The sequence below is a fragment of the Papio anubis genome, chromosome 1, assembly GCF_008728515.1.
Source record: "Papio anubis isolate 15944 chromosome 1, Panubis1.0, whole genome shotgun sequence".
Taxonomy (NCBI): domain Eukaryota; kingdom Metazoa; phylum Chordata; class Mammalia; order Primates; family Cercopithecidae; genus Papio; species Papio anubis.
Window position 1 is genome coordinate 125656576 of NC_044976.1, and position 14160 is coordinate 125670735.

The following is a 14160-nucleotide window of genomic DNA, read 5'->3' on the forward strand; positions in this document are numbered from 1 at the left end:
AGTTCTTCCCTGGCCATGGCCCCCTCTCTGAGCCCCTCCTGTTCAGGCAGCTCTCCCTCCTGGCCACTGCCCCTGTTCTAACACGTCATCAAGACAGAGACCCTGGGCTGCCCCCAGGGGCCTTAGCCCCACCTCTTCACCAGTCATCTTAGACACTCTTACCAAAGACAGCTCAATTCTCACTCCATCTTGTCCTCCTGACCTGCCCAGAAAAAGCCCTCCACCCGTGAATCCTATTCATGGCTACCACACATGCCAGAGAAAATCACATAACCAAGCGCACTGGAGCAATCATTACAGGTTACGGCTTCCAGCATCATCTGGGCCTTTGACGCTACCTGGAAATCCCTTAACCTCCCCAGTCGGCTTCTTTGCACACTTGCCACAGTAGGTCTTTCAACCTCTACCACCCACTCCTTGAAATCTTTATTCCACTCCCAGCCACCTGCTCTGCTCTCTCAGCAGGTGCTCTTGCCTCCTCCTCCCCAGAGAGAAGCAAGGCCTCCAGGCTGGAGTGGGCTCAGCTGCTCAGGGGAAAGTATACTCTCCCCTCTGCCTCTGCCAGCCTGCTCCTTTCTAAGGCAGGCCACCTGGTCCACCTGGCCCTGGAACCCAAACCTCCCTCCCCAACGCTCTTTTACACTGCCTAAATGCTCAAATCTTCCTGTCCTTAGATCTAGAAAACGCTTTTAGTGCTGACTCCCCTTCAAGCTACTTTCTTGCTCTGTGAAGCTAACTCTGTCTTTCTCTTCACCATCAAGCTTACATTTTTTCAAACTACAGCACTCATTAGATTAAAAGCATTATCAAACTCCTGGCAACAGTGATTCAGGAGCCACATACCATATTTCTGAGTCCTTTTAATTTGTATGTATGTATGTATGTATGTATTTAGAGATGGAGTCTCTCTCTGTCACCCAGGCTGGAGTGCAGTGGCGCGATCTCGGCTCACTGCAACTTCCGCCTCCTGGGTTCAAGTGATTCTCCTGCCTCAGCCTCCCAAGTAGCTGGGATTACAGGCGCCTGCCACCATGCCTAATTTTTTGTATTTTTAGTAGAGACAAGGTTTTACCATGTTGGCCAGGCTGGTCTCAAACTCCTGACCTCAAGTGATCCACCTGCCTCAGCCTCCCAAAGTGCTAGGATTATAGGCGTGAGCCACCGAGCCCAGCCTTTCTGAGTCTTCTTTACCTGACAGCCCTCAACCCATCATGACAGATCCAGTTTTGGTCTTCCCGATGCCATGAAAAACATTCCCACAAGCCACTCCAGTGATTTCCTAACTGCCTGTCACCTGTCTTCACATGATCCTACTTGATTTCTATTTTTTTTTTTTTTTTTTTCTCATTTTTCGAGACTAGGTCTCGTACTATTGTCCAGGCTGGAGTACAGTGGCAGGATCTCGGCTCACTGCAATCTCCGCCCCCCGGGTTTACGCCATTCTCCTGCCTCAGCCTCCCGAGTAGCTGGGACCACAGGCGCCCGCCGCCTCGCCCGGCTAGTTTTTTGTATTTTTTAGTAGAGACGGGGTATTTTTTTTTTTTTTAATCTTCTCATTTTTCGAGACTAGGTCTCGTACTATTGTCCAGGCTGGAGTACAGTGGCACAATCTTGGCTCACTGCAGTCTCGGCCTCCCTGGCTCAGTGATCCCTCCCACCTTAGCCTCCTTAGTAGCTGGGACTAAAGATGTATGTCACCATGTCCAGCTAATTTTTATATTATTACTTATTTATTTATTTATTTATTGAGACCAATCCTCCCACTCATTTAGCCCAGGCTAAAATGCAGTGGCACAGTCTTAGCTCAATGCAACTTCTGCCTCCCAGGTTCAAGCAATTCTCCTGCCTCAGCCTCCTGAGTAGCTGGGACTACAGGTGTGTGCCACCATGCCTGGCTGATTTTTGTAGTTTTAGTAGAGATGGGGTTTCACTATGTTAGCCAGGCTGGTCTTGAACTCCTGACCTTAAGTGATCCTCCCGCCTCAGCCTCCCAAAGTGCTGGGATTACAGGCGTGAGCCACCCTGCCCTGCCAAGTTTTTGTATTTTTAGTAGAGATGGGATTTTGCCATGTTGCCCAGGCTGGTCTCAAACTCCTGGACTCAAGAGATCGGCCCACCTGGGCCTCCCAAATTGCTGAAATTACAGGTGTGAGCCACTGTGCCCATCCCCCCACTTGATTTCATAAGTTTGCCTCTCCTGCTTTCTTGAGCCTCTCCCCTCCCTGTCCCCTCCCACTCTCCCGCCATGCCCTCTGCCAGGATGATCTAGCTCATCCTCTCTCTTACAGTCTCTAGCTCAGCCACCCCCCAAAAATATACCTCCAGCCCGGAGCCCTGCCCTTTTCTAACTACCCCCCTGGGCATCTCCAGCTGGATGCCCTACAGACACCTCAAAGATCTCAAACTGGGCCAGTCGTCTTTCACCAGAACCTGTTTATCTTCCTGCCCTAACACCTGCCCAGGCCCAAGCATAGAAATCCCAGTCACACTCAGCACCTCAGTCCTGAGACCATCACGAACTCCTAGACTAAGACAAGCTCCTCTCTGACCTCCCTGCTCCTACCCAACCTCCACTCTGCCTTCTTCGTTTATGGTCTTAAAAGACAAATATGAGCATATCACTTTCCAACCTAAGCTTTTCAAATGACAAGTTAAGGTTCTTGCCCCTCTCTTCCCACCTTGACTTCCAACCTCATCTCCCAGCATTCTCTGAGGTCTCTACCCAGTCACACCCATCCCTTGGGCTCTACCCTTCTGAATGCCTCACATTCTCCAAACCCACACAGGCCTCCCCTTGGAATGCTTTCCTCTACTTCTCAGCCTAACAAACCACCAAGTTGCACCCAAAATCCAGCCCATGGCCAGGCACCATGGTTCATGCCTATAATCCCATAATCCCAGCACTTTGGAAGGCCAAGGTGAGAGGATGGTTTGAGCTCAGGAGTTTCGAGACCAGCCTGGGCAACATAGTGAGACCCCCGTCTCTACAAAATAATAATAATAATAAAATAATAATAAGCCAGGCATGGTGGTGTGCCTGATGTCCCAGCTACCCAGGAGACTGAGGTGGGAGGATCACTTGAGCCCAGGTGGTTGAGGTTGCAGTAAACTGGGATTGCGCCACTGCATTCCAGCCTGGGTGACAGAGTGAGACCCTGTCTCAAAACAAAACAAAACAAAACAAAAATCCAGCTCATTTATCACCTCTTCTATGAAGCCTTCATTAATATGCCCCTTTTCCCAAATTGGCTGTTGTGTCCTCTGTGCTGTCCAGAGTGTACTTCACTCCTTTATCAGGGTACTGTCCACCCTGTTATCTATTCGATGTCACTCTCCCCAAGGGCATGGTGAGCTCCTCCAGGGCCACGGTGCTAACACAGAGCAGCCGCTTGGCAAACCTCAGTTACTTCCCCTCCCCTCATGTCTCTCTCAAGCCCTGGCAAAGGTCCAGACACCCAGGAAGGCCTTTGTAAATGGAACAGAACCTGCTTAGGCCTCACAATTCCCAGGTGCCAACTCCTGCTTCCTGCTCACCTGGACTCGGAAGTGGACTCCACTGAGAGGCTCCTGCCGAGCACTTCTTGGAGCGGTTGCTGCAGTAACCATGCCTGCTCAGGGTCCTTCCATTGAGCTGCAGCCAGCCATAGCTGAGGGCCCTCCTCATCGCTGGAGTCCCTGGAGAAGACTCTCATCTCAGTGGCCCGCAGACACTCTGGGAGAAGGGTGGCTACTTCCACTGCCCCCACAGACTCCACCCACCCCATGTCACTGAAAGACTCACAGCTCCAGGTCTAGGTCCCCCTGGTAGGAGAGGGGAGATGCACACACAGAGCAGGTATTGTCCAGGAGGCGGAAGCAAGTGAGGCAGTAGAGACCTGGCGGAGGCCAGGGGGAATGGAGGTGAACCCGAGCTCACCCACCCATCCTCTGTGCTTCCTGGCTGCCAGCCCCTGCCTCCCCTCACACCCCTGGAGGAACCATCCTTGTCAAGGGGTGCATACTAGGGAACTGCTGCAATGTCACTTGCACATAAATCCTATTCATAAATACCCAGGAAAATAAAGGCAAGCATGGAGAAAATGAGCTACCTGAGGCCTCTGTGTAAATGAGAACATGCATAGTAGTGAAGGGAGGGGCACAAAAGGTGAGGTACAAGAGAAGTCCATCAAGGAAGGACCACAGTGGATTGTCATAGGCAAGTGGGGTAAGTCTGAGCAGCGAGAGGCACACGCCCCAGGGGGTCTCACCTTGGCAGCCCGGGGTACTGCAGGACACAATGTTCTCCATGTCTCCCTCATGCTGGGGCTGCCCACAGCCCAGGCAGTAGGCCTGATGCAGCCAAAAGTGGCTGACAAATGGACCTAGGCAAGGGCACCTAAGAAAGGGGTCACAGACACTAAGCAGGCCAGACCAGCCAGCTTAAGCCTCCCCACTCCAGCACCAACCTCCAAATGGCAGGGAGGACTTTCTGACTTCCTGCAGTACATCCTCCATCCCTCTGACTTCAGCAGCAACCTCTCCATGGCTCTGCCTTCCTTCCTCCCTTCACTCCTCACCCCTAAGAATTCCCATCTCTCACGGTGTTAAGGGCATGCAATGGGCATCCTCTTCAACCAAATCTCTTGACACTTAGAGAGGACAGAAATCCATTCCGACTCCTGGCTCTTTTTCTTTCCCCCTTGCCCCACCCCTATAGGAAAGACAGTGGCCTCACCGACTGGCCAGCACTAGGAAGGCACTTCTGTGGCCCTGGTCAGCCGCCCGCCGCCTCACTGATCGGTGCAGGGCAGCCAACAGATTGGTTCGGCGGCTCAGAAGTATGTTGTACAGGTAGGAGATCCTCTCCTGGTGCGGGGAGATCAGGGATGGGGTCCCACTTGACCCTGTTTTGTCTGCCTGGAATGCCCTCTGCGCCCATCTCCACTCCCTACCTTTTCCTTCTGTCCAACTCCTATGAATCCCTCTAAGTTTGGCTCAAATGCCCTTTCCTCTGGGAAGTCTTCTGGACTTGCCCAGGTGGAGTTACCACTCTCTCCTCTGGTTTTCCATAACACTTTTATTCATTCCTAAATAAAAGTGCTTTTTAAATTACAATGTCTTGTTAAAAGCTTGTTAAAAGGTGACCTCAGGATCACCTGAGGTCGGGAGTTCAAGACCTGCCTGACCAACATGGAGAAACGCTGTCTCTACTAAAAATACAAAATTAGCTGGGGTGGTGGCACATGCCTCCACCAGTTACTCGGGAGGCTGAGGCAAGAGAATCACTTGAACCTGGGAGGTGGAGGGTGCGGTGAGCTGAGATTGTGCCTTTGCACTACACCCTGGGCAACAAGAGCGAAACTCCGTCTTAAAAAAAAAAGGAAAGGAGGCCGGGCGCGGTGGCTCAAGCCTGTAATCCCAGCACGTTGGGAGGCCGAGGCGGGCGGATCACAAGGTCAGGAGATCGAGACCATCCTGGCTAACATGGTGAAACCCCGTCTCTACTAAAAATACAAAAAACTAGCCGGGCGTGGTGGCGGGCGCCTGTAGTCCCAGCTACTCGGAGGCTGAGGCAGGAGAATGGCCTGAACCTGGGAGGCGGAGCTTGCAGTGAGCCGAGATCGCGCCACTGCACTCCAGCCTGGGTGACACAGCGCGAGACTCCGTCTCAAAAAAAAAAAGGAAAGGAAAAAAAGCTTGTCTGGCCTGCCTCGAGTCTGTGAGCTCCAGACTGTGTCTGGTTCATCTCGGCATCCTTGGAGACCAGCATAGAGATAGGGGAATATAGTAGATGCTCAGTAAATGATTAGTGAATGAGTAAACCAATGGTGAGGGTTTTTTGTTTGTTTGTTTTGTTTTTTGAGATGGAGTCTTGCTCTATGGCCAGACTGGAGTGCAGTGGCGCAATCTCTGCTCACTGCAACCTCCACCTTCCGGGTTCAAGTGATTCTCCTGCCTCAGCCTCCCGAGTAGCTGGGACAACAGGCACGCGCAACCACGCCCAGCTAATTTTTGTACTTTTAGTAGAGACAGGGTTTCACCATGTTGACCAGGATGGTCTCGATCTCTTGACCTTGTGATCTGCCCGCCTCAGCCTCCTAAAGTGCTGGGATTACAGGCGTGAGCCACCGTGCCTGGCCCCGATGGTGAGTTTTTAATTATACCTCAACATGCCAACACTGCCCCCACCATGGTTTTTGTTTTGTTTTGCCGAGACAGGGTCTCACTCCATTGCCAGGCTGGAGTGCAGTGGTGCAATCATAGCTCACTACAGCCTTGAACTCCTGGGCTCAAGCGATCCTCCCTAGTAGCTGGGACTATAGGCACACACCACCATGCCTGGCGGGTTTTTTTCCTTTTCTTTTTTTTTTTTTTTTTTAATAGAGACAGAGGCTCACTTTGTTGCCCAAACGGTCTCTAACTCCTTGCCTCAACCAGTCTTCCTGCCTCAGCCTTCCAAAGTGCTGGGATTACGGGTGTGAGCCATGGCACCAGCTCCACTCTCCAACTCTCCCCCATCTCTCATTCCCCACCCCCCCAACACCCCTGTGATTTTAACAAAACTTTGGAGGTAAATGCTGTCTCAGGAAGCCCCACTCCAGAGGCACCATTTCTCCCAGCCCCATCTTGGGTCCAGAAGTCTGCAGTCCAGGTCATTTGCTTTGGAGTTCAACCAGAGGAGAGAGGGCTGGAGCTGCTGAAGGAATTCAGCTCCCAAAGCCAAAACAGCCAGCCACTAGCTAAGCCCCCTGGGGAGGGGGCAGGGCCTAGCTCCCAGCCCTGGACCCCTCACCTGCTCCCGGGATGGGTAGTAGGAGGCACAGATGACTCGCCGCAGCCGGCTGACATAGCTGCCAAACAGGGTGACGAAGAAGCATAGGCCATACATGACGCCTGGGAGCACAGCAGCCAGTCAGCCTCACCAGCAGGCACAGGTGTCAGCCCACCCCTGATGCCCCCCACACCCTCAGCAGTCTGCACCCCTCATTTCCTGCATGGTGTCCACTCCCCCAGGGCCCTCAGGGTGTGGTTGATACCAATGACTATGTAGCCAGTGCTGTCCGGCTCCGAGGGACGAAGGAGACAACGCCGGGACAAAATACTGATGTTGCCTTGCTGCAGGACATCAAATGCTGACACCAGGTCACGATAAATATTCCCAGCATAGCCAGTCCCTTCCACGGTTATAGACACCAACACAGGACCTGGCACAAAGACACTGTGTGAGTGACACTCATGGCAGTTGCTATGCAGAAAAGCCCACACCTTCTGGAATGAGGAAAGTGGAGCAGCGCAGGTCATAGGATGACTCAGACCCTCGGCTGGGGGCCTCTGATGCCTCAGGCACCCTCATGGTGCCCTGGCGCCTGACCTCAGTTCTGGCTCCTAGGACTGGCCCCATGGTCCAGCTGGGTGGTACTGGTGTCTGGTCTTCCTATCCAAGCCACCACATCTAAGACGACCTTAATGGTCAGTGAGTCCACCCCCCTGGCCTCCATGACCGCCCAGAAGCGGTATTTATTTATTAAATTTATTTTTTGAGACAGGGTTTCACTTTGTCACCCAGGCTGGAGTGCAGTGGTGGGATCTTGGCTCACTGTAGCCTCAACCTCCCAGGTTCGAGTGATTTTCCTGCCTCAGCCTCCCAGGTAGCTGGGACTATAGGCACGGGCCATCTTTTTCGGCTAATTTTTTTTTTTTTTTTTTTTTTTTTGTAGAGAGACAGGGTTTCACCATGCTGACCAGGCTGGTCTTGAACTCCTGAGCTCAAGCAATCTGCCTGCCTTAGCCTCCCAAAGTGCTAGGATTACAGGTGTGTGGAGCCACTGTGCTTCAGGTCTCCCAGAAACATATATTAATTCTGAGCACTGACTGTGTAGTGGTGACATCTCTGGTCCAAGTGCTTTATTGTTTGGTTTGGGGTTTTGGTTTTTGTTTTTTGGGAGTTTTTTACTTTTTTCTTTTTTTTGAGACAGGGTATCATTCTGTAACCATTGGCGCAGTGGCGGATCTCGGCTCACTGCAGCCTCCTCACTCCTGGGTTCAAAGTGGATTCTGAGCCTTAGCCTCCTGAGTAGCTGGGATTACAGGCCACCACCTCAGCTCTGGCCTATTTTGTATTTTATTTATTTTTATTTTATTTTTATTTTGTGACGGAGTCTCCTGCCTGTCAGCTGGGAGTGTGTGGCTGGATCTCAGCTCACTGCAAGCTCCCACCTGGCTTACGCCATTCTCCTGCTCCTAGCCTCCGAGTAGCTGGGACTAGCTCACCCACCTCTCGCTAAGTTTTTTGTATTTTAGTAGAGATGGTAGGCCTCACCCCTGTCAACAGGATGGTCTCTCTTGTACCTGACTCCGTGGATCCCACCTCCTGGCCTCCCAAAGTGCTGGGATTACAGGCTTGAGCCACCGCCCGGCCATTGTATTTTTAGTAGAGACAAGGTTTCACCATGTTGGCCATGCTGGTCTTGAACTCCTGACCTTAGGCGATCTGTCTTCCTCAGCCTCCCAAAGTGCTAGGATTACAGGCATGAGCCACCGCAGCTGGCTCACACTCTCAGTTAATGGCTTACCAGGCACTTGACACACTTAATTTATTTTATTTTTTTCTTCTTATTATTTTTTTAGACTTAGTTTCACTCTTGTTGCTAGGCAAGTTGCTTAACCTCTTCAGCTTCAGTTTCCTCTTTTTTTGTGCTAGGATTACAGGCATGAGGCACCCACCTGGCTCCAACACACATAATCTAATTTACTCCTTACAGTGACCCAGAGAGGTTGCTACCATTATTATTCCACTGTTCAGATGAGGAAACTGGGCTAGCACAGTGGCTCACGCCTGTAATCCCAACACTTTGGAAGGCTGAGGTGGGTGGATCACCTGAGGTCAGGAGTTTGAGACCAGCCTGAGCAATATGGTGAAACCCCATCTCGACTAAAAATACAACTGGACATGGTGGCATGTGCCTGTAGTCCCGGCTACTTGGGAGGCTGAGACAGGAGAATTGCTTGAACCCGGGAGGCGGAGGTTGAAGTAAGCCAAGATTGCACCACTGCACTCCAGCTTGGGTGACAGAGTGAGTGAGACTCCATCTCAAAAAAAAAAATGCCGAGCATGGTTGCTCACACCTGTAATCCCAGCACTTTCGGAGGCCAAGGCAGGCAGATCATGAGGTCAAGAGATCGACACCATCCTGGCCAATATGGTGAAACCCCATCTCTACTAAAAATACAAAACTAAGCTGGGCATGGTGGCATGTGCCTATAGTCCCAGCTACTCACAAGGCTGAGGCAGGAGAATCGCTTAAACCTGGGAGGTTGCAGTGAGCCAAGATGGTGCCACTGCCCTCCAGCCTGGTGACAGAACAAGATTCTGTCTCAAAAAAAAAAAAAAAAAAAAAAAAGAGGAAACTGCAGCTGAAGAGGTTAAGCAACTTGCCTACTAATAAAGTCACCACCTAATAAAGGACAGAGCTGGGATTTGAACCCCGGCCAATCTGACTCTAGAGCTTGCATTTTAAACTACTCTGTATTATATAACCTTGACCTAGACACAGGTGTTACTAGGCAGAGGATAGAGTTGAAAGAGTGGCCCACTTGGGGGCTGCTGAGTAACAGTGACATGGGGACATTCAGGCAGTCACCAGGACTGAGGATGGGAAGAGGAGAAGGCTTGGGAGCAGGCAGGGAGATGCAGGAGCAGGTCGAGGGGGCTGCAGTGGGTGAGTGGGAGGAGGCTGTCGTGTAGGCACTCACTGCGGGCCACAATCTCCCCCTGCAGCTGGTGCCGGGCCAGGTCGAGCACCCAGAAGACAGCATAGTCTAGGAAGACTAGGAACAGCACGAGGAGGAGGTGTCGGATAAGGTTGAAGGTCTCCAGAATGTAAAAAAACTTCTCCCATTGGGACAAGAAGATGGAGCCTGAGCAGGAGTGGGATGGTCAGGAGAATGCTCCCCAGTTCTCCCGTCCACCAGACCCCAGTTCTTGGAGAGGCCTCCTGCCCCTAATCAGACTTGGGCCTGTCTGCTCATCGGGAATATGGAAAAGAAAAGCTGTGAGGACTCCGGCAAGGATGGAAAACACTCTTCAGGGGAGGGGGCTCCGTGGCTAGAGGGGAGGGGCCTGCCTATCATCTCCACCTGGCCCTGTGGTCCATTCCAGTCTCAGGAGCCCTCCCTCCTAGGGCATCCCTCATCCCCTTACCTGTCTCCCCACCTCACAGGCAGTCCTCCCCCTCCATATTAGCACTTCCTGCCCACCTGGGGAAGCCCTCCCAACTTGACGTCCCTCACTCTGTGTCCATCCCCTGATGTCCTGATGTCCAGGGTGCTCCCAGAAGCACCATCTGCCTCTCCTGTCTCTGGCTACTTTCTCCAAGGGTGTCTATGTTCTCCTTTCAGACGGCGGGCTCACCAAGGACTGGGCAGTGTCTTCCCTCAGCCTGAAAGTTCCTTAAGCTCTGGGTCTCCTCCTTCTGGCCCCGCCCCAAGCCCATCCTGGGCCCTGCCTGTGCAGGGGCTTAGGGGCGGGGCAGCGGGGCAGGGGGAAGCCCTGGCCTCCCTGAGCTCGGCTCTCCCTGTCCTCAGGGTCCTCACCCGGTGGGATGTAGCGCCTGGCCTCGTGAGCACTGAGCGGTAGCACTGTGGGCAGCCCTGCCGCGGAGCGCACAGCCTCCATGCGCAGGAATTGGCTGGTGATGTAGATATTGTCATAATGGTCCCAGTTCAGGTAACAGTACCGGTAAAATAGGGCTCTGGGAAGGGGAGGTAGAGCACATATGAGGCCCTTTACCACCCCGGGACAGACCCCACAGGGCATCCCCCCTTCAACCCCACTTCAGCCTCCCTGGATGCTGGGGCGGCATGGGGATGAGCTGCTTCCTGCAGCCCTGGCCCTGCACACCCCACCCCGTGCCGCCCGGTAGCGCCTCACTGGAGGTAGAGAAGCACAAGCAGCAGAGGAGTGGTGAACCCCATCAGAGCCAGGGCCTCTCGGACACGGTGCAGCTTCATGCTGACAGCCTCGTGGAGGTCCATGGCTACCTGGGACAGACTCCGAGAGGCATTGAGATCCACAGAGAAGTGGTGGGTGGCTGTCATGTTGAACTCAAACTCCTGACGCACCCGGTTGAGCAACTGAATCACAGCTGGGGCCAGCAGGTTCAGGGGAGACGTGGGCAAGGAGAGTTAGGAGAGGGTGGAGCTGGCCCTGGGGAGGGGCCTGGCATAACCTATAGGGTGCAGCTCACAGACCAGCTGGGAACCCCCAGTGTTTGGGTCAAGGTGGACTGAGGAGGGGACAAAGCCTCCACATATGGCCATCGCCACCACATGTTCAGCACCCAGCACGACAGAAGGCATGCAACAGATGCCCCTAAGGAATGATCTTGATGACTTGAGTGTGGACCTGAGTGTGGACAGGAGGCCCTGGTTCTGTTTTCAGCTCCTGCTCTCACGGCAGGCTGTGGTGAGGCACTGGCCCTTCGCTGGACCTCAGTCTCCTGATCTGTATTTGTACAGCATGGATATGGGCCTGGGTGATCTCTTGAGCCCCTTTCTTTCTCTTACATTCTCCTTTATGGGCTGGGAGCACTGGGGGCTGGCCATGGCCACACTGGGATGAGGGAGGGAGACCACTAGGGAGCACCACATGTGGCAGGAGGGGGTCACTCACGGGTGCCGATGGTCTGGCGCAAGAAGGGCTGAATGTACTTAGGGATGACGCAGAACACCTGGACCACTGATGGGCGGAGTCTGCTGAGTGTCCGAAGGAGGAGCACAGCCAGGCCTGCCCCCCACCTCTGGAGACCTCTTCTCACAGGGCCTCTTTTCGATTTTCCTATTGGCCTCCACATTTGCTCAAAACCTTGTAGCACATCCCTGTCACCCCTCTCTCCCAACACCAGTCCCTCCCTACTGCCCACCCCCACCCCCAATACTGGTCCCACCAAACTTATTCCTCTCTATTGCCCCCAATGGTCCTCCTGGGCCTGTCCTCCCAACTGACCCCCACATTTCCACCCCGCCCCACCACACATAGGCTCCTCCCTGCTGGCGTGCCCTGGTTTTCTCACGACTGGCAAGTCCACAGAGCGTCAGTTTGAAGGGCATGAGCACGTAACACAGATGGTAGGCTTGTGGTATGACCATCATGCAGCTGTCCTTGGCATCATCAAAAACCCGTGCACACTTCAGGTAAGGGTTGCCCAGTTCCGCGTTGCACACATCCCCGATGTGCAGGAGCCACTGCCATACATTCCGGAGAGCCCTGGCTGGGGACAGTTGCAGGGTTGGCACCCAGGGCTGGAATCCTACAGCCTCTTCTCAGAGGTTTGGGGAACAATACCACAGTACCCAGGGTTGGAGAGGCCTGTGGTCAGGGACCTGGCTGTGCTGTGTCCAGTGAGCACTAGCCCGCACCCAGGAGGGGCCTGAAAAGCCCTGGACAGGGATACAGGTGAGGAGACTGAAATTTTTTTTTTTTAGATGGAGTTTCGCTCTTGTTGCCCAGGCTAGAATACAATGGAGTGATCTCAGCTCGTTGTAACCTCCGCCTCCTGGGTTCAAGTGATTCTCCCGCCTCAGACTCCCTAATAGCTAGGATTATAGGCATATGCCACCACGCCTGGCTAATTTTTATATTTTTAGTCGAGATGAGGTTTCGACATGTTGGCCAGGCTGGTCTCAAACTCCTGACCTCAGGTGATCCACCTGCCTCAGCCTCCCAAAGTGCTGGGATTATAGACGTGAGCCACCTCACCCAGCCTTTTTTTTTTTTTTTTTTTTTTGAGACAGAGTTTCACTCTGTCGCCCAGGCTGGAATACAGTGGCGCAATCTCAGCTCACTGCAACCTCTGCCTCGCAGGCTCAAGTGATTCTCCTACCTCAGCCTCCTGAGTAGCTGGGACTACAGGCGCATGCCACCATGCCTGGCTAATTTTTTGTATTTTTTGTAGAGATGGGGTGTCACCATGTTAGCCAGGATGGTCTCGATCTCCTGACCTTCTGATCTGCCTGCCTCGGCCTCCCAAAGTGCTGGGACTACAGGCATGAGCCACCACACCCAGTCCCCCCTTTTTTTTTCTTTAGAGATGGAGTCTCACTCTGTTGCCCAGGCTGGATTGGAGTGCAGTGGCACGATCATAGCTCACTGCAGCCTCAAACCCCTGGGTTCAAGAGATCCTTCCACTACAGCCTCCCCAGTAGCTGGGACTACAGACATGTGCCATTACATCTGGCTAGTTTTATTTTTTATTTTTTTATAGAGATGGGGTCTTGCCATGTTGCCAAGGCTGGTCTCAAACTCCTGGGCTCAACCAATCCTCCCACCTCGGCCTCCCAAAGTGCTGGGATTACAGGTGTGAGCCACCGCACCTGGCCAAGACTGGGTGCATTTTGAGTCCCCAGGAGTAGACATGCTAATGTGCTTACCTACATGTTTCACACCATCCATGATTGACCGAAAGAACTTGCGGACCCGGTCAGCCACCTCTTTGGTCTTTTGGGCAATAGCTTTAATCTTGTTCAGGGCACCTGATGGGTGAGGGACAGAGGCACTGTGGAGTCTCCTCCTTTAGGGGCTAGTTCTCAACATTGCCCCTTAAGCAGGGAGTGGAGAGGAGGCCACCGTACCAGAGGTGGGGAGCCTGGATTCTGGGGCCTGGGAGATAGTTAATCTGGGAGTGGAGGAGGCCAGAGAGCAAGGAGAGAGGGTTTAGCTGTGCCCAGAGTCCCTTCCAGGCCCAGATGCTCTGCAATTAGCACCAGCAGAGAAGGAGGCCAAAGGACTATAGAACATGCAGGATGAGGGGGGCAAGGAGGACCTGTGGGAGACAGTGGTGGAGGTGGGGGACTTACTGACAAGGGGCTGCTTGGCCCGCTGTAGCACTTCGGCGGTCTGGTTCAGGGCCAGCTCTGCCCCACAGGCTACAGCCTCGCTAGCCCGGGTGAAGTTGCGTAGAGTGTTGGCACAAGGACCTTGAAGCACCAACCCAAAGGCAGCCACCAACAGTAGTGTCCGGCCCTGCCCTGCGGGCGACAGCTCCGTTAGAACCAAGAACCCAGCCCCAAACACGGCAGCAAGTCCCTTCAGAATATTTCACTTAAGCCTTCAGAATATTTCCCTTAACCTCTGCCTCTCCCATAGTATCTCTCCTGCCCCAGCACCGGCTCCAGGACCTGCCC

The 14160-nt window shown here is 53.3% G+C and overlaps 1 protein-coding gene across 8 annotated transcripts in view; it reads right to left on the reverse strand.

The window, feature by feature from the left end:
• DCST2 (DC-STAMP domain containing 2) overlaps positions 1-14160 on the reverse strand; it is a 34083-nt gene that overhangs the window by 1551 nt on the left and 18372 nt on the right. For 5 of the 8 annotated variants that reach the window (XM_017947516.3, XM_021924474.2, XM_021924471.2 and 2 more), the window contains 12 exons: positions 13834-14004; positions 13408-13509; positions 12051-12248; positions 11651-11842; positions 10910-11123; positions 10573-10730; positions 9733-9897; positions 7017-7184; positions 6773-6873; positions 4715-4845; positions 4248-4375; positions 3535-3675 (listed from right to left, as the gene is read on the reverse strand). In XM_017947516.3, coding sequence (XP_017803005.2) covers positions 3535-3675; positions 4248-4375; positions 4715-4845; positions 6773-6873; positions 7017-7184; positions 9733-9897; positions 10573-10730; positions 10910-11123; positions 11651-11842; positions 12051-12248; positions 13408-13509; positions 13834-14004 — 1869 coding nt within the window. Of the gene's footprint in view, positions 1-3534; positions 3676-3781; positions 3876-4247; positions 4376-4714; positions 4846-6772; positions 6874-7016; positions 7185-9732; positions 9898-10572; positions 10731-10909; positions 11124-11650; positions 11843-12050; positions 12249-13407; positions 13510-13833; positions 14005-14160 lie in introns of all 8 variants that reach the window. The other 3 variants (XM_003892736.3, XM_017947510.2, XM_031653390.1) reach the window with 3 other exon arrangements.